Here is a 17,307-nt window from a genome sequence, read left to right as displayed (position 1 = left end):
GGGATAAGCATTTGAATGAGAACATGACAGAACAACTGAAGAAGCTCCAGCTGTATGACTTACAGTCCACAAATTGTTTTTCTAAAAGTGTTTAGCTGGAGTTGTGAACTTGTAATCATACATTTGCAGCCAAACATTTCTGCTGAGTTTCGTGCACACTTGGCTCAAGCTGCTGTTTCTGCAGCGAAGGTAAGATCCTTTAGTTTCAAAATGATAATCAGTATTTTCTCAGCCCCTTGCATTTGTTTCATTAATCTTTGAAAGATCTGAATTGTTGGTTCGTTGACTTGTACCAAAAATGAAAACTTTTAGATAAGTTGAGAACATAAATTTGCAAAATATGTGTAGGCTTATATTGTTGTTACGCAAATATCACAGATATGGGTAGCACACAGTTTTCAGCTATATCACAAGCATTTCACAAACTAACACTTGCATTAAAATCATGCAAAAACACCTCCGAAATTCGTCAACTTCATTGCTACATGATCAAAACATCTCTCACCAATCTTCCTTTTACATTAAGCAAGCTTCTCGCTGCATCAATCATAGACATGGATTATGCATCCACCATTTTCAGTCATATTCAAAATCCCAATCTTTTCATGTTCAATACAATGCTTAGAGGCTATTCTGTTAGCAGTTTTTCTAATAAAGCTTTGCCCATTTTTAATGAACTCAGAAACCGTGGAATTGAGCTTGATCAGTTTTCTTTCGTCGCCGTGGTTAAAGCTTGTGGCCGAAGTTTAGAGGTTGGGTTTGGTAGAGGGATTCATGGGATTGCGGTGAAGTCTGGGAATAGGATGTTTGTTGATTTGAATAATACTCTTTTGCAGTTTTATTGTGTTTGTAGAAGAATTGAAGATGCACGTAAGGTGTTTGATGAATTTCCTGAGAGAAATGATTTGGTGTCTTGGAATGCTTTGATGGGTGGGTGTGTTCTTGTTTCTCAGCATTGTTTGGTTTTTGAGTTATTCTTGAAGATGTGTTGTATTGGGATTAAAGCTAGTGTTGCTACTATGTTGAGTCTTTTGTGTGCAGCTGGTGATGTAGGGGACTTTGTTTTAGGGAAGTCTCTTCATGGTTACTGTATCAAAATTGGATTCGGTTATAATTTAAATGTTGTTACTGCATTGGTTGATATGTATGCAAAAATGGGCAATATCTATTTGGCACGAGAAGTTTTTGATGGTCTTGTGGAAAAGGATGTTGTTTTATGGAACTGTTTGATAAGAATTTATGCAAGGAATTGCCTGGTTGAAGAAGCAGTGGCATTACTACAGAAAATGAGATATGAAGGAGTGAGACCTAACTCTTCTACTTTCGTTGGGCTGCTTTCGGTGTACCCTGCATCCGGATCTATGCATGGAGTTAGATATGTTACTAGTTTGATTGAAGAGGAGAAACTAGAACTGGATGCGGTTCTTGGAACAGCTCTTGTTGATGTGTATGCGAAATGCGGCTTTCTAGGTGAGGCCATGGACATATTTGAGAGGATGGAAAGTAAAGATGTGAAGTCATGGACAGCTGTGATTTCGGGTCATGGAATTCACGGGCAGCCAATGGAAGCCATAAGGCTTTACAATAGGATGGAGAATGAAGGGTTTAGACCAAATGAAGTCACCTTTTTGGCAATTCTTACTGCTTGTAGTCATGGAGGACTTGTTAATGAGGGGATTGAATTTTTTAAGCGCATGGTTCAGGAACATGGCTTTTCACCGCGGGTTGAGCATTATGGATGCCTTATTGATCTCTTGGGTCGAGCAGGAATGCTACACGAAGCATTTGAGCTTATCAAGAGCTTGCCCATTAAGGGTGATGCTACTTCATGGCGTACGCTGCTTTCTGCTTGCCGAGTCCATGGAGATGTTAACTTGGGGGAATGTGTGAAGGATGTGCTAAACAACTTTTACTCCGCGCATCCTACAGATTCCCTCCTCATTTCTAGCACTTATGCAGTTGCTGGAAGAATCTCAGATCTTACAAGAATGGAGCAAACAAATGTTAGTTTAGGCAATTACGGTGTGCTCGAAACAGAGGGAGAAAATATGTTAAAGGAGGCTGGATTCAGCAGAGTTGAAATTGATAACTAGGGAAGATATGTTTTTGGCCGAAGATTAGAAACAAACCTTCCGAGTTAAGATTCTGCTTAGATTTAAGAATGTTTGATTTATGAGTTGATTGTATTGCCAGGTTTTCTTTGGTAGAGGAAGAAAAAGAAACATACATATGAAGTCCACCTGTGTAGGACAATAATATTATCAAAGCATAATCATTATTTATTGATATATTGCATTAACAAATATTCAGCTATATGTTGCATCTAACATAGCACAGAACATCAGATTTAAAGCATGTTTAGTGTTTGGAGGCCAACACGACACCGAAATATGATTATGTTCAATCACTTTTATTTTCTTAAACTATTAGTTATTATCTATTAACATTTAAATGTGTTGTAACACAACTTTGATTTTCGCCATCATTAGCTCAGAAATATGTTAACATAAAAAAAAATCTAGTTATCAATTTGATGATCATAAACTATCTAAAAAAATGTCAATTGGAAATCACATAAGAAATTACAAGGATACTTGCCTTCTTAAACAAGTCAGCGGAAATTGGCAATTCCTTCAAAGCAACTTTTGCAGCGCCCTGTTCTGCATCTTTAATAGTGTTGAAAAATGTTGGGCTGTCGAACGATTTCCCACCAATAACAACAGTAGCCTTGTAGTGAAAGTTATGAGGTGGCCCAACAGTTATAATTGTAAAAACAGGTTCATCGAGATTGTTCTTTCGAGCATAGTTTTGCAACTGACGTTTGCTCAAACGAGTAACCGGAGTCTCTTGAGGTTTAGTAGCTCCAACTTCCTCAGTTGGTGTTGAAGAGGCTAGATGGAAATCATGAACCACAAACATTAGAGTAAAATTGTATAAATATAGACAATATCTTCTACCATGTGAGGCTGATGTGATTGTAAATGGAAAATTTACAATAAAAACTTTTTAACAAAAGTGATTTTAAAAAAAGTGATTCTAAACTTCAGAAAATTCTGCTTGATTCAATGACATGATTCAGTTTTGTCTATTATGAAACAACATGAACCTTTTAATACCACCAAGACACATATAATCATCTCTGCGGATCAAACAGCTTGTAAATTCTAAAATCTTTTCTGATAACAAATGATTAAAATGATCACTCTCAATCTGTGAAGCATGGGTACTCCATTTTAGACAAAGTACCGGTACCGGTACGCATACGATACTCGTATGGTATGTACCGACACCGTACCTATCTTTTTTTTTAAGTCGGTACTCCAACGGATACATATTGGGTACGCGGACTCAATTTTCTTCTTCCAATGGTATAGTTTAAGGCTTTCTTTTTAATGGGATTTTCAAGTGCTAATATAGAGTTTGCCCAATTTGATTCGTTGCAAGATGGGTGGATCTTGAAACAAAAGGAATGATGAATAACTTATGGATCTTTAATCCCTAAACTTCAATCCATTGCATTGAAACTCCTTTCACAAACAAGTTCTTCATCTTTTGCCAAGGGAAATCGCAACACATATGAACTTATACTCGCGTACCCGTACCTTAGTTTTTCTAAAAATACCGTATTCCGTACAGTACCCATACCGGGTACCGGGTACGTACCCGTACCTTTGCAAGAGAGCTCTCAACCATAAAATAAATCTCATAAATAAGTATAATAATTAATAAATTAGTATTGGTAACTCCCAATCCTTTATGTTGATCTCCTAGGCAAGAATACCAAAAGTAGAACCTTTTATCTTTTACAGCCATAAAAGCTATTTTGTGTTTGTTTATCATAAATAAATCACTTTTTATGAAAAATATATCAGTTATCAAAAATAATGTTTTAAAGTTGCTAGTCAACAGTTTCCAATTTTAAAACATTTTTTAGATTCTCACTTTTAAAAATAAAAAGTGATTTTTCATAAAAGTTTTGCTCATAAAGAGAAAAAAGTAGAGTACCAGATGAAGGCCAAGTTAAGTTAAGAAAAGCTCTCATAGCAGCTTGGTTTTGAGCTTCTTTGGATGAACCAAAAGTATCAGAAGAAGTAAAAATAGCACCGTTGACAAGAACAGAAGCCTTATAGCTTGGCATGTGTTGAGGACCACCATTCATGGCTGAGTATTTTGGCAAACTCCACCTTTTCTGGTGGCATACTGTTGTAGCTGTGTCTTGTACATTTTCACTCTCACTCCTTCCTACTATTACTCCAACTTGAACATAGAATAAAAATGAAAAGTAAAACCAAGGTAATATATATATATATTAAATTTACATGTACTACTACGGAAAACACCTATCACAAGGATTGGAAAAAGGATATCACCACGCTGGACCAACCATTGTGAGGTAAGATGTGATTGTATGGATGATTCTTTCCACCACGGTCGTGCGACCGTGATTATATATCAAATAGCACGCTACCTACCACAACGGTTACTTTAAACAACCGTTATTATATGTCTCAACTTATCACAACGATTATTTTAAATAATCATTGTTGTATGTGTTTTAATAAAATAAAAAAAATACAACAGTAGAACAACAACAACAAAAACAAGAACAACAATAAAATAACAATAACAAGAAGAACAAGAACAAGAACAATAACAACAACAATAAGAACAATAACAAGAACAACAAGAATAACAACAAGAACAAAAACAACAACGACAAGAAGAAGATGAAGAAGAAGAACAACAAGAACAACACCAGCTAACATTGCTAACTTGAATATATGTTTTCCTTGTCTCACTCAAGTTGGAGAAGATAGGATGGAGTTATGAAATTTGTTAATGAAATAAATGATGTTTTCGAGTTTTGTTTATGAAAGAAATTATGTTTTCGAGTTTTGTTTATGAAAGAAATTATGTTTTCGAGCTTGATTTAATAGAGAAATAGAGTGTTTAAATCGAAGAAGATGTTTGGAGGTAGAAGATGAAGTTCGTCTAAGTTGGAACTTCATTTAAGTTTTAGGTTTCTCACGGATCACTAATGGTAGTGTCTTGAGCGTTGATACTCATTAAATGAGCGATAAATATTTGTCTAAGAATGACGAAAAAATTCAATAAACATGCTTATATTTCCAACCTATCATAAAAAGTGGCTTAAAAATAAATAAAAACAAAATTGTAGGTTTCAACCTATCACAACAGTTACTTTAAACAACCGTTGTTGTATGTATTTTACTAAATAAATAAAAATAAAACTGTAGGTGCTAGGATTTCAATTCATGACCAGACACCATTTTCACCACGGTGGGAAGTTCCAACCGTGGTGAAAAGTGACTTAAAAATAAATAAAGCAAAATTGTAGGTGTTAGGATTCAAACGCATAACCAGACGCCACTTTTTACCACGGTTGTTACTTATGACGGTTTTGAAATGTCCTTTAGTAAATAAATAAAAAAAATGCCCCCAAAAAATTATTACCACGGTTAACAGGAAGACTGTTGTAAAATGAATGTTACGAAATCTCTATTTTGTAGTAGTGATGATAATAAACAGTTGCATGCTGAGAAAATGCCTTGGGCGTGAAGGATCATGAAAAAGTGGACAGTTCCTAAAAGGAAGATAATGTTGGTACTTTAGTGCAAGCCTACTTTGTTGTTTTGTGTATTTTTGTCTTGTGTTAGTTTACAACATTTGGAAAACAAGTACTATCATACAATAATGGTTCTGCAAAGTTCTATTTAAATATGAATACAAATATTTGCCTATTATTGTTAACTAACTACTTTAAATATGAATACAAATATTGTCCTATTATTGTTCCTCTATTATATTCATTTCTGTTTATCTTTCTGTAGGATCTTAAAGGCGATGAGCCAAAGACTACGCTCACTTTCGCACACCCGATATATAATATATGCTTTTCTGTGTATCTGATACGACTTAAAACATATTCCTTCGTAGCTGACGCACTATATGATACAAAATATACGCTTTTCTGTGTATCTGATACGGCTTAAAATACATTATTGCATAGCTGGAGCACCCCATTTGGATCTAGCCAATCCAAGGGCGTTAGGCGGTGAAGCCCAAAGACGATCACCTTGATCCGAATTATACCTTGGGGTCAGGGACGGGTATCCAACAACTGTCCAGGGAACACTACTTTATGATACATAGTGATGTTCAAGGATACAACCACATCTCACTGTTTCGAGCCCCATCACTGGGTAAAACGGAAAACGCTAAATACATCATCCAAAAATTCTAAATATGTCATACCAGTACGACAAAGCTAATAAAAACAAAATACATTGTGGAAAATATAATTTGATACATTAAAAGTGCAAGTTACATGGGATTATGCTCACACTAAAGAAAAGGAATCATGGAAATCCCGAAGGCCAAGAACTAGAGACTCTAGCTGACCCAAAACATTGCGAAAGACAGCTTCTTTCAGGCCATCTTCGGAAAGATCCTGCAGCTGGTTGCTCAGGGTGACACATTCCTTTTAGAGAACTCTAGATCCTTAGTTTGGTCGGTCCTCTTCTCCTCAAGCTCTGATCAAATGCTCTTGATTGCAGAGAATAAATCTTTTGACTCGAGTTCCATCTAACGAGCACCCCAAGCCTTCTCATCTAACAGCTTCGCAAGCTTAGTTATGTGACCAACCAAGGTGGCGGGGGATCCAGATTGATTCACTTCATCTAAAAACGAAGAAGCTTTGTCTAAGTGGCCACGCAACACGAAACACTCCCTCTTGAAGCTAGCCATTTTTTCCACAGCTAAGGCATAACGACCCTTCAGACCCTCGACCTCTTTAGAGGAAGATACGGAAAACAAAAGCTCATTATGGCCAGCTGCAAGCTGATTTTGAAGGTAAGCCGCCCGAAAATCTCGGAATGCTGATTTTGCTAGCATATTAGATTTTCTGATGGTAGAAGGCTGGAGAACCTGTTCATAGTCCTTAGTTGACACACACTCTTTCATCTCTGTAGTCGTCTGAGGTAAACGACCAACCATCACAAGGGGAAAAGGAAATACAATATCTCTCAAATGTATGAGTGAAGCAAGAACAAGTTGTTTCGACCCCTTTGTGTTTGCAATATTTCCTCGGATGACTGCTTTGCCCCGATCTATGTTAGCATGTTGATCATGGTTCTTCTTACTCCGATCCTCTGAAGACACTAGAACGATTAAAACAACCCTAACATCTGGTACATCCTCAACAGCCAGAGCATCTTTCTTTTTGAGACCATATGCAAAAGAAAAGATAATCAACCAGTAGAAGAATATGCAAGATCGTTAACTACAAATAAAGATATGACAATGACGATACTAAAAGTTTATTCCTCTCATCAGCAGATTTCACTTTAACAATGTACCTACAATGTATCTCCAAGTCAAAAAAGGAAAGCAATGTCTCTTTCATAGCCTTCTTTGCATCGGTAAGGCCATTATACGGGATGGAATAATCCTTAGCTTTTTGGGGAGAAATGACCTGAGGACCAAAATTGCCTCCTCCATTCGTAATAAGCTCCCAAGATAGAAGAAAAGGAAGGAACGATGTAGAACTCATTATGAAAAATAGGATAAAGGGGACTAACCAATAAATAATGCTCTTTTAAATTTTTACAACTACCATATAAACATGGAAGATCGCATTTTTTATTCGGCAAAGAGAAAAAAGCCCACAACCGCGACTCTTTGATGGAGGATTAACATCGAAATGATGAAAGAAGAGATTCAGAGAAGTCGGATCCATATTTCCTTGGTGTCCATACCAATAATGAAAGACCCTTAAGAATACCAGGGCACAAGGATTGAGTTGCGACAAAGGAACGTGAAGATGGTCTAACACTTCCTTCTCAAAGGAAGTCGTACACCTAACTTCTCAAAAATGAAGGAGTAGAAGGGGGTAGAACGCCCTTCGAACTTGTGACACACCCTCTTGTGTAAGGAGGAAAGAAAGTATGACGGGGACCTAGAGCGGGGGCAGTGGAGCCGGTGGCGAAAACTCAAAAGGGGGGATCATCAAAGAGCAACAGGGGAGCAAAATAGAATGTCGGGGGAAAACTCCATTTCTTATATGGAAGTTAACCATAAATAAACGAACCAGATCAAAGGCAAGACACCAACCCAAGGGTTGTTAACACACCGATCCATCACTCAAAACGAAGTGACAGAAGTACTCAAGTACCCTAAATAGGGGAACATTTTCCTAGTCTACTTCTTTAGAAAGACCTGCTAAGAGTTGGAAGTGAAATGCTCCAGGGACAACAAAGTATTTAATCATCCCGTCCTCCATTAATTCCTAAATTTACTCCAAGCATTTCATTCCATATACATCCCGTGACATCCTTAAAGGCCGACCAAGATCACTGGAGGCTTCTTTGGTGCCTTCAACACATGTGAAAGCCTTGGGGGCAGTTGTTCTAGGCCGAATGGAGGCCAAAATGGCTAAGGTCCAATCCATCTCAAATCTACTCCATTTGAACCAAGGTATAAAATCAATTCACGCGAAATACAAGATTCATTATTTGATATCCAATTTTCGTTACCCTCATCTTGAACTGACTCGGAAGTTGAAGTGCTAACCATGCGAGTCAACCGACATATCGATGCTTCTAATAGTTCAACCTCTTTCCCAGCAAATTAACTAAAGGATCCTAAGTAGTTTCAAGCCGAGGATTAGCTCCCACTAACAATCCAAGATACTTAAAAGGAAGAAAGTCAGTGACACAATGAAAAAAGTCTCTTGCAAATACTAAAAAGATAGAGTCCACATTAACCACTTTAAGGCTACTCTTGAAGAAGTTCACTCAAATCCCTGAAGCATATTCGAAACCTTTAAGAATAGCTTTAATACTCCGCAAATTATTCATAGTAGGCTAACCCACCAGAAGAGTATCATTTGCATACTAAAGGCAAGACACCACCAAACAGATGTGTCCATTCAGAACCTAGAGTAGAAACAAATTTCCTCAGTCTGAGTAAGACCCTCAACCACTAGGAGAAAAAGGAAAAGAGATGTAAGATCCTCTTATTTCAAGCCCCTTATCCAAGATCTCCACTTCTCACTAAACCTAAAATCTAATGAGCATGTAATCAGGATGTTCTAACTAACTGAAACATACACTTTCTCAAAATCAACCTGAAGAACGCATACGAATTTCTTAGATTTCTTGGCCAAGTCGACCACCTCATTGACTGCCACCACGTCATCAACCAACATTCTTCTCTTAAGAAAAGCTGAATGATTAGGAAAAATGAATTTATCCATCACTAATCTAAGTCTAATAGCCAACACTTTGACCACCAAATTATATAAGGATCCCACTAAAGAGAAATGCCTAAACTCTCCCAAACGATATATGGAGTTAAGGTTGGGGATCACAGTCACGAAGTAAGATTCAAAACTACGAGGTAAAGATGCAAACTGATGGAATTGGTCGAATATAACCCCTAGGTCTACCAAAAACATGTTCTTGAATCTTTTTAGGAAGGGGAAATTAAAATCATCTAGACCAGAACTTTTATTCCCATCACACTAGGACACTGGACAATCTAATTCTTAGAGACTAAAATGAGATAACATAGAAAGATTCTTGTTGGGGAAGTTCGGGGAGAGAGGTCCGTAAATGTTAATGGGCCAAAAGTTCATGGTTCCAAGAGACCTTGACGCCACATATCCTCCCAAAACTTTAAGGCAATGGGGGTATGAGTCACCTCTGTTATAAACTCAACATTTCCTCCATTCCTAGTCGATGTAGGACTTTAGCACTTTCACACTTGAAACCCAACAATCTCCCCCACAAATGTGAGTCACCCACATCACCAGCCTTGGTCCACACTAGGATCCACTTCTGCTCCCCCACCGAGCCAACCAGACTATGATACCACTTGTTGGAGAAGTTTGGAGAGCGAGACCCGAAAGTGTTAATGGGAAAAACATTCATGGTTCCAAGAGACCTTGACGCCACATATCCACCTAAAACCTTAAGGCAGTGGGTGTGTGTGTCACCTCTCTAATGAACCCAATATTTCTTCAATTCCTAATCGATATGGGACTTTAGCAATCTCACACTTGAAACCCAACAATTATCATAATCCGAAAGAGATCGGAAAACTACATAATCCAGACAAGGTCTTTCAACATCTGGTTCTTTAAAAATTTCAATGAAATGCTTCACTACTTCTTGTCTTATATAAGTCATCCCTTCAATCCAACCTTCTCCAACCCGAAGAGTTAAGATAACGTTCCTTGTGCTCTTACTCTTATGCATAAAAGTGACCATAGTTGATGTCACCCTCTTTAAACCATTTGGACATAAATTTTTGGATCAGTTGAGAGTTTTTAATCCTAAGTAAGTATCACATGTCCACAAATGCTCTGGACCTAAAATCCATCTTTTCAGCATAGGGTTTATGGTCAGCCAAAGAATCTACTCTGCTCACCCCCTCTTTGAAACTATATTAATCTGGAAGTCAATATTTCACAAATTAAAATCATGACTTAAATAGTTTTTTGATCCCGGTAAGTTGTCGTGTTTTTGTTTTTCGTCCATGTATATCTTTTTTCTGGATAAAGTCATTAAATGTTGAATTTCATTTGGTTTTAGTCCCTAAAATTAAAATCTACAGCAGTTTTCTGTGGATTTTTCTTTGGATTTTCCTATGAATATTAACTTTAAAGACTAAAAGCAAAAGAATTTTAACATTAATGGATTATTTCCAGAAAAAAAGAAAGATACATGGACGGAAATAAAAAACACGTCGCCTTATAAAAATCAAAAGACTATTTAAGCCTAAAATAATTTGCTTAAAGAAATACATAAACACAACACGATACATACACAAACACAACACAATACATCAACATCGTATAAAATTATGTTTTTTAATAACTTTTCTTCCAACTCAGAATGCATGCTCATTTGTTTAATGGACACTTCTATATATATCTTTAATCATGAATAGACACTATAAAGATTAAATGCATAGAGTAAAACTATATTCTAACTTGAAAATGTCAAATTAAATGGAGAGGATCCTAATATATATATATATATATATATATATATATATATATATATATATATATATATATATATATATATATATATATATATATATATATATATATATATAGATAGATAGAGAGTTGTACCTTTATACCAGCTCGGTAGTTACAGTATTGATATTTATGTATACTTGTACCTTTATACCAGCTCGTGTACCTTTATACCAGCTCGTAGTTAAGATTTTAGATGAACTGAGTTAGTGAAAAATAAGAAAAGATAATATCATATCAATGTGTTCTCATTTTTTTCATACAATACCATTTCACAATTCCACTATCTATTGTTTTGATAGCACCAGTGGTAACACATTTTTAAAAAATCAAATATATTTTATTGATAGATAAACAAAATCAAATTCTACTCGATAATATCCAAAATATCTAATCAATTCTATCTTTTTACTAGAACCATTTTCGTCTAACTTTAACATCATGTTTTCTAATACTTAAAACCAAAGTCATACATTAAACTTTTTCACAAGAATCAAAAGTCTTTGTCATTTTGACATTCCAAGCTCGCTGCAATCCATTTATCGTTACCAATAGGCACGAGTGTAATCCCCTTGGGAAATATAATATTGGGAAACCTTGTGTACACCTTGAACCTATCTTTATTGTGTGAAGATGAACAACACATGTTTCCTATCTTTATTTTTTTGTTAGGAGGCAGTGGAAAAGATCCATTCTGTGCATTCTTAACTTTGATATCAGTGTCTAACATCTCCTGATCCAAAAGTTCATCTGTTAGAATATAAACACAAAGTCATTAACATCTTCAATGGTTTCATGTGATGATTCCGAAAAACTTATTGATAAGTAAGATATGTTTTTGGATGAAGATGAAGAAACAAACCATCAAAGTTGAGAATCTGCTTGGATTTAAAAATGTCTGATTTACGAGTTGATTCTATTGCCGGGTTTTCTTTGGTATGGGAAGAAAAAGAAGCATCCATATGAAGTCCACCTGTGTAGGACAATAATATTATCAAAACATGATCATATTCATAGATATATGTTGCATCTAAATTGCACAGAACATCAGATTTAAAGCGTTTTTACTGTTTAGTGATTATATTTAATCACTTTTGGTATGAATAAAAGCAAAGTCAAATGAATGAAGTTACACTCTTGTAAGGCAATGTAAGCAATCTTTGCAGCATCATGTTCGGCCTGTTTTTTGGATCGAGATGCCTTTCCATGAAACTCAACACCCTCTACTTCCACAGTTGAGAAAAAATTTGGCATATTAGAAGAACGAAACTCGGTAGTTTTATATATTGGTTTCGAAAAACCTTCTCTCTGTGTTAATTCGAGCAGTAAATTCTTGGCTGTACAAGAATCATCCTGAATAAATAGAATGCAAATCAAAATCCAATTAAAACTATTTTTAATGCATATATAGCATGAACATACAAGTAAATTTGAATAAGTTTGACATTCAAACACAGCATGATATACTATTACTGATCAATCAAGTTATTATCTATTAACATCTAAATGTGTTGTAACACAACTTTGATTTTCGCCATCATTAGCTCAGAAATATGTTAAGAAACATAAAAGAATCTAAAGAAGTCAATTGGAAATCACATCAGAAACTAAAAGGATACTTGCCTTCTTAAACAAGTAAGTGGAAATTGGCAATTCCTTCAAAGCAACTTTTGCAGCAGCCTGTTCTGCCTCTTTAATAGTGTTGAAAAATGTTGGGCTGTCGAACGATTTCCCACCAATAACAACAGTAGCCTTGTAGCGAAAGTCATGAGGTGGCCCAACAGTTATAATTGTAAAAACAGGTTGATCGAGATTGTTCTTTCGAGCATAGTTTTGCAACTGATGTTTGCACAAACGATCCGTCTCTGAAAGAATGAGTTCATTACTTTTGTTAAATATAATGTTTAAATAGAAAAGAATAGTAACAAGATTTTCAAAGATTTGCAAACACATTAGTGAGTGAAGTGAAAGAAAATGTTTACCGGTCATTATAACCGGAGTCTCTTGAGGTTTGGCAGCTCCAACTTCCTCCGTTGGTGTTGAAGAGGCTAGATGGAAATCATGAACCACAAACATTAGAGTAAAATTGTATAAATATAGACAGTATCTTCTACCATGTGAAGCTGATGTAATTGTAAATGGAGAATATACAATAAAAACTTTCTAACACAAGTGATTTTTAAAAAAAGTGATTCTAAACTTCAGAAAATTATGCTTGATTCAATTTTGTATCTATATAAAACAGCATGATCACTCTCTAAAAACATTGTATATGAAGCTCACATATAATCATCTCTGCAATCAAACAGTTTGTAAATTCTAAAAACTTTTCTCATAACAAATGATTAAAATGATCACTCTCAACCATAAAATATTGGTAACTCCCAATCACCTATGTTTCAATGTGAAGCTCAAACAGAAGCTCATTTCAAAACACCAAAAGTGTGTCAACTACAAGACCATCATGATCTCCCAGGCAAGAATACAAGAAGTAGAACCTTTTATTTTTTACAGACATAAAATCACTTTTTATAAAAAAAAATATATCAGTTATCAAAGATAATGTTTTTAAGTTGCTAGTCTATAGTTTTTCATTTAAAACTTTTTTTAGACTATTACTTTTTAAAATAAAATGTGATTTTTCATAGGAGTTATGATCATAAAGAAAACACATTTCAGAATACCAAACGTTTCAACTACAAGATTTAAAAAAACAAACATCTTTTTAAGTAAACAAAGCAAACTCAGAAAGAGAAAGAAGTAGAGTACCAGATGAAGGAGAAGATAAGTTGAGAAAAGCTCTCATTGCAGCTTGGTTTTGAGCTTCTTTTGATGAACTGAAAGTATCAGAAGAAGTAAAAGTGGCATCGTTGACAAGAACAGAAGCCTTATAGCTTGGCTTGTGTTGAGGACCATCATTCATGGCGGAATATTTTGGCAAACTCCATCTTCTCTGTTGGCACAGCTGTTGCAGCTGTGTCTTGTACATTTTCACTCTCACTCCTTCTGTCTATAACTACAATCGTGAAGATAGACTGAAAATGAAAAGTAAAACCAATGTAAACTATATATATAAAATATTGGTTAAAAATACATGATATGATATACGGTTGCATGCAGAGAAAATGCTTTGGTCGTGAAGGGTCATGAAAAAGTGGACAGTTCTTACAAGGAAGATAATGTTGGTACTTTTGTGCAAGCCTGTTTTGTTGTTTTGTGTATTTTTGTCTTGTGGTAGTTTACAGCATTTGGAAAACAAGTACTATCATACCATACTAGTTTTTACATTCAAACTGTGTTTTTGCCTTCACAAAAATGGAAACAAAATTGAAGATACTCCAAAAAGCAAATTTGACCTTATGCTCAAAATGGGAGAGTACTCTCTGCAAAATATGTATTTCTTTATTAATCTTTTGGATGTATACTCGCTCATGCAAAAGTAAAGAGAACCAAATCATGATAAAGACTTACAATACAGTTTAACTATGAAACTTACACACTTTTGGAATTAGTTGGGTAGCAGATACCACTCGTATAACGTGTTAATCAAGATTCTAGATTTTTTATTACTATAGCAGTATCGACATGTTCTTTAGGACCAAAGTAACATCTTGAAGATAGACAAATACAGTTAATTTCATTTAATACACTCCCTAAACTAATTGGTAATTACTTCTAACTCCACTCCTAATATTCTCTCCCACAATAAATAAATGTACAGATGAAAGTTACCATTTAAGTTAGTAGTGTTTCTTATAATTTTTGTATCAAAATAATATATGTGATATAAGATAAAGTTTATATGTAAATAAAAGACAAACATAATTCAAGTTGCACCATGACTCTTTTTTGAATGGCAAAATCAATCATTTAAAAAATATATATCCATTGATCTAGATATATAACATTGTTATGTTTAAGCCTTTGGAATTTCTAAAAGATCACTGTTTATGGTTTTAGGAAATCAAAAATATCAAAAGAAAATGATATAAAAACATGTTGATTGTCAGAACACGTTTTCTCATGTTTGATGACTTTATTTGAAGCAACTTTGAGAGTTGACTATCCCACAGTAAAACCTCCAATCCTCGGTCCCACCAGTGGAGAAATCTCAGTTAAGCTCACACATGCATGTTTTCCTCCTATCCACCTGTACATCATAACATTTGTTGGCCTACGTGTTGATCTCCCCTCATATGTGGGTCAGTCAAAAAATTCACTAGTGCTATTTTCTTCACAGATATTCTATCCCATCAAAATATATCAAATAGGACATCCCTAATAAGGTCATATCGGTATTTGAAGCTTGGAAGCTCTCTACAATGAATTGTGAATTCCTTAAACTTATTCATACACCCCTTGCGACAAACATGGCGAACATCATCCATAGAAAATAAGAGAATCGTAAGGCGGTGGTATCTCAGGATAACACAATACTCCGCCAGTGACATATGTTGGTCTAGCCCATCAATTGGAATACCAAGGAGAAAGTCCTGAGCATGTGCGACTTACAAACAACCAAATATTATTTTCTATTTTATGGTCATGTTGTTTATCCAGTTCGACGAAACTAAACATACGTCTAGAGGACTGAGTCCACAACCCAAGAAACGAAATTCATTATTAGTAGTTTAGTACAATTAGACTTACAAGCAACAACAAACCATATGTTGTTCAATACCTCTTCCTAATCATATCCAATAACTTTTTATTTAGAGTCTCCCCTTAAATATGAGAACCTACTCACTTTCTTCTCTGCCACAATCCCAATGACAGGGGAAAACAACAATTAAATCATAGTGATCAACTTCAATCTTTACAAGATAAAGAACGTTAAAAATTGCAACACAACTAAACAAACCTTTTATGCTAAGTTACTGAAACACAGAGGTGTACATAAATAATGTTGATTACAACTCAACTAGATAAACCTTCTATGCCAAGTTACTTAAACATCGAGGTGTACATAAAGATTCAACACTAATCCTATATAGAAATGTAACTCTAAACTTTTTTCCTTGGATAACATCTTTGAATTCGTCCAGAATTAATGCAGAATGTGTTGGATATTCGATTTGTTCATTGAATATCTCCAACAAGATATGATTTATCTTAATTTAACTTCAAATTCAAATCTTCATTTAAATATGAATTAAACTTCATCCATTTGTCAAAAAAATCATCTAATCATATTGTTAAATCAATACTAATAAAATCTTTAACAAATCTTCCGCAAATCACACTCCAAAATGCAACATTGAAGCGCCTGTTACACAAGGCTTAGATGTCGTACCAATATGTTGGAGCATCAAATCCAACATGTGTCTTATATGTACCTTCATACAACTTTAGCAAACTAGAATAATCTTTAACACTTGGCACTTCTCCAAGTTGTTATTTTAGTAAAATGCAGCCAATCTAAAGGGTCAATACAATAGGAACAACAATCTTCTCCTTTGGAAAATTATGGCAAAGCAACTCTTCAAGATAGAAAAGCCCTTCTTCAATCAGAGCAAGTGACAACCAATAGATGTATTGGATCTTCAAAGCATTTTAGTAGCAGCAAATTCAGGTATCAGAGTTAAGCACCAGCAACAGTAGAAGACATAAGCATCAACATTTAGATGCTTACACAAAGTCCATCCAGTTTTCTCCAAACCAAATAGAAAATCATGAGAGTGTTCACAGACTTAGTCATGCATGAATCTAGTATCTTATAGTTAGTAGCATAGAATCCTACTAACTAACATATATCAACATGCAATAATTCACATACTTAGTCATGCACACAAAAATCAGATAGTAGTTGATATCATTGAATACTACTAACAAAGATAGATCTATCTTCACAGATACAAGGACCAAGACCAGATTTGGTGTGCTCTGGTCCTATGGCGGAAATTCAAAAGCGAGGTGAATCTGAGTGTTCATAATATGTACCGCATGCATAATGAGTCAATTGTAGAGTATATTGCATACACATTTGCATATGTAGTTGATTGTTCACAATTGTTGTTGATTGGTTGTGAATATGTGCATGTTGTTCTGAATGGGTGTGAGACTATGTTGTTGTTAATTGTGTAATGAATGTGTGCTTGTTGTATATTCTCTACCTTAGAATTATTTATACTGTTTATATTGAATGTTGTTTCTCACCCCATTTGCTTCATGTTGTCCACCATGAAAATCTTGCATATACTTAAATCCTTGTTGATGCGTGTTGGAAGGTGACTTGTTGG

General features: G+C 35.1%; 2 protein-coding genes across 2 annotated transcripts; one reads left to right on the top strand and one right to left on the bottom strand.

Annotated features, from left to right (window-relative positions):
• Window positions 1-211: 211 nt before the first annotated feature.
• LOC127083507 (pentatricopeptide repeat-containing protein At1g26900, mitochondrial) lies at window positions 212-2,423 on the top strand. Its single transcript, XM_051023810.1, has one exon. It carries the CDS (start codon window positions 381-383, stop codon window positions 2,091-2,093), a length of 1,713 nt encoding a protein of 570 aa, XP_050879767.1. The 5' UTR covers window positions 212-380; the 3' UTR covers window positions 2,094-2,423.
• Window positions 2,424-11,561: 9,138 nt separating this feature from the next.
• Window positions 11,562-14,198, bottom strand: LOC127083506 (double-stranded RNA-binding protein 1). Its single transcript, XM_051023809.1, has 6 exons — window positions 13,838-14,198; window positions 13,058-13,116; window positions 12,692-12,958; window positions 12,202-12,421; window positions 11,931-12,041; window positions 11,562-11,818 (listed from the first exon to the last, which is right to left on the bottom strand). The coding sequence occupies exons 1-6, from the start codon at window positions 14,055-14,057 to the stop codon at window positions 11,562-11,564; spliced, it is 1,134 nt and encodes a 377-aa protein (XP_050879766.1). The 5' UTR covers window positions 14,058-14,198.
• Window positions 14,199-17,307: the final 3,109 nt, after the last annotated feature.

The sequence above is a fragment of the Lathyrus oleraceus genome, chromosome 5 (genome assembly GCF_024323335.1).
Source record: "Lathyrus oleraceus cultivar Zhongwan6 chromosome 5, CAAS_Psat_ZW6_1.0, whole genome shotgun sequence".
In the NCBI taxonomy this organism is placed as follows: domain Eukaryota; kingdom Viridiplantae; phylum Streptophyta; class Magnoliopsida; order Fabales; family Fabaceae; genus Lathyrus; species Lathyrus oleraceus.
Note: the sequence above shows the minus strand (reverse complement) of the source record. Positions and strands in the feature narration are given on the sequence as shown.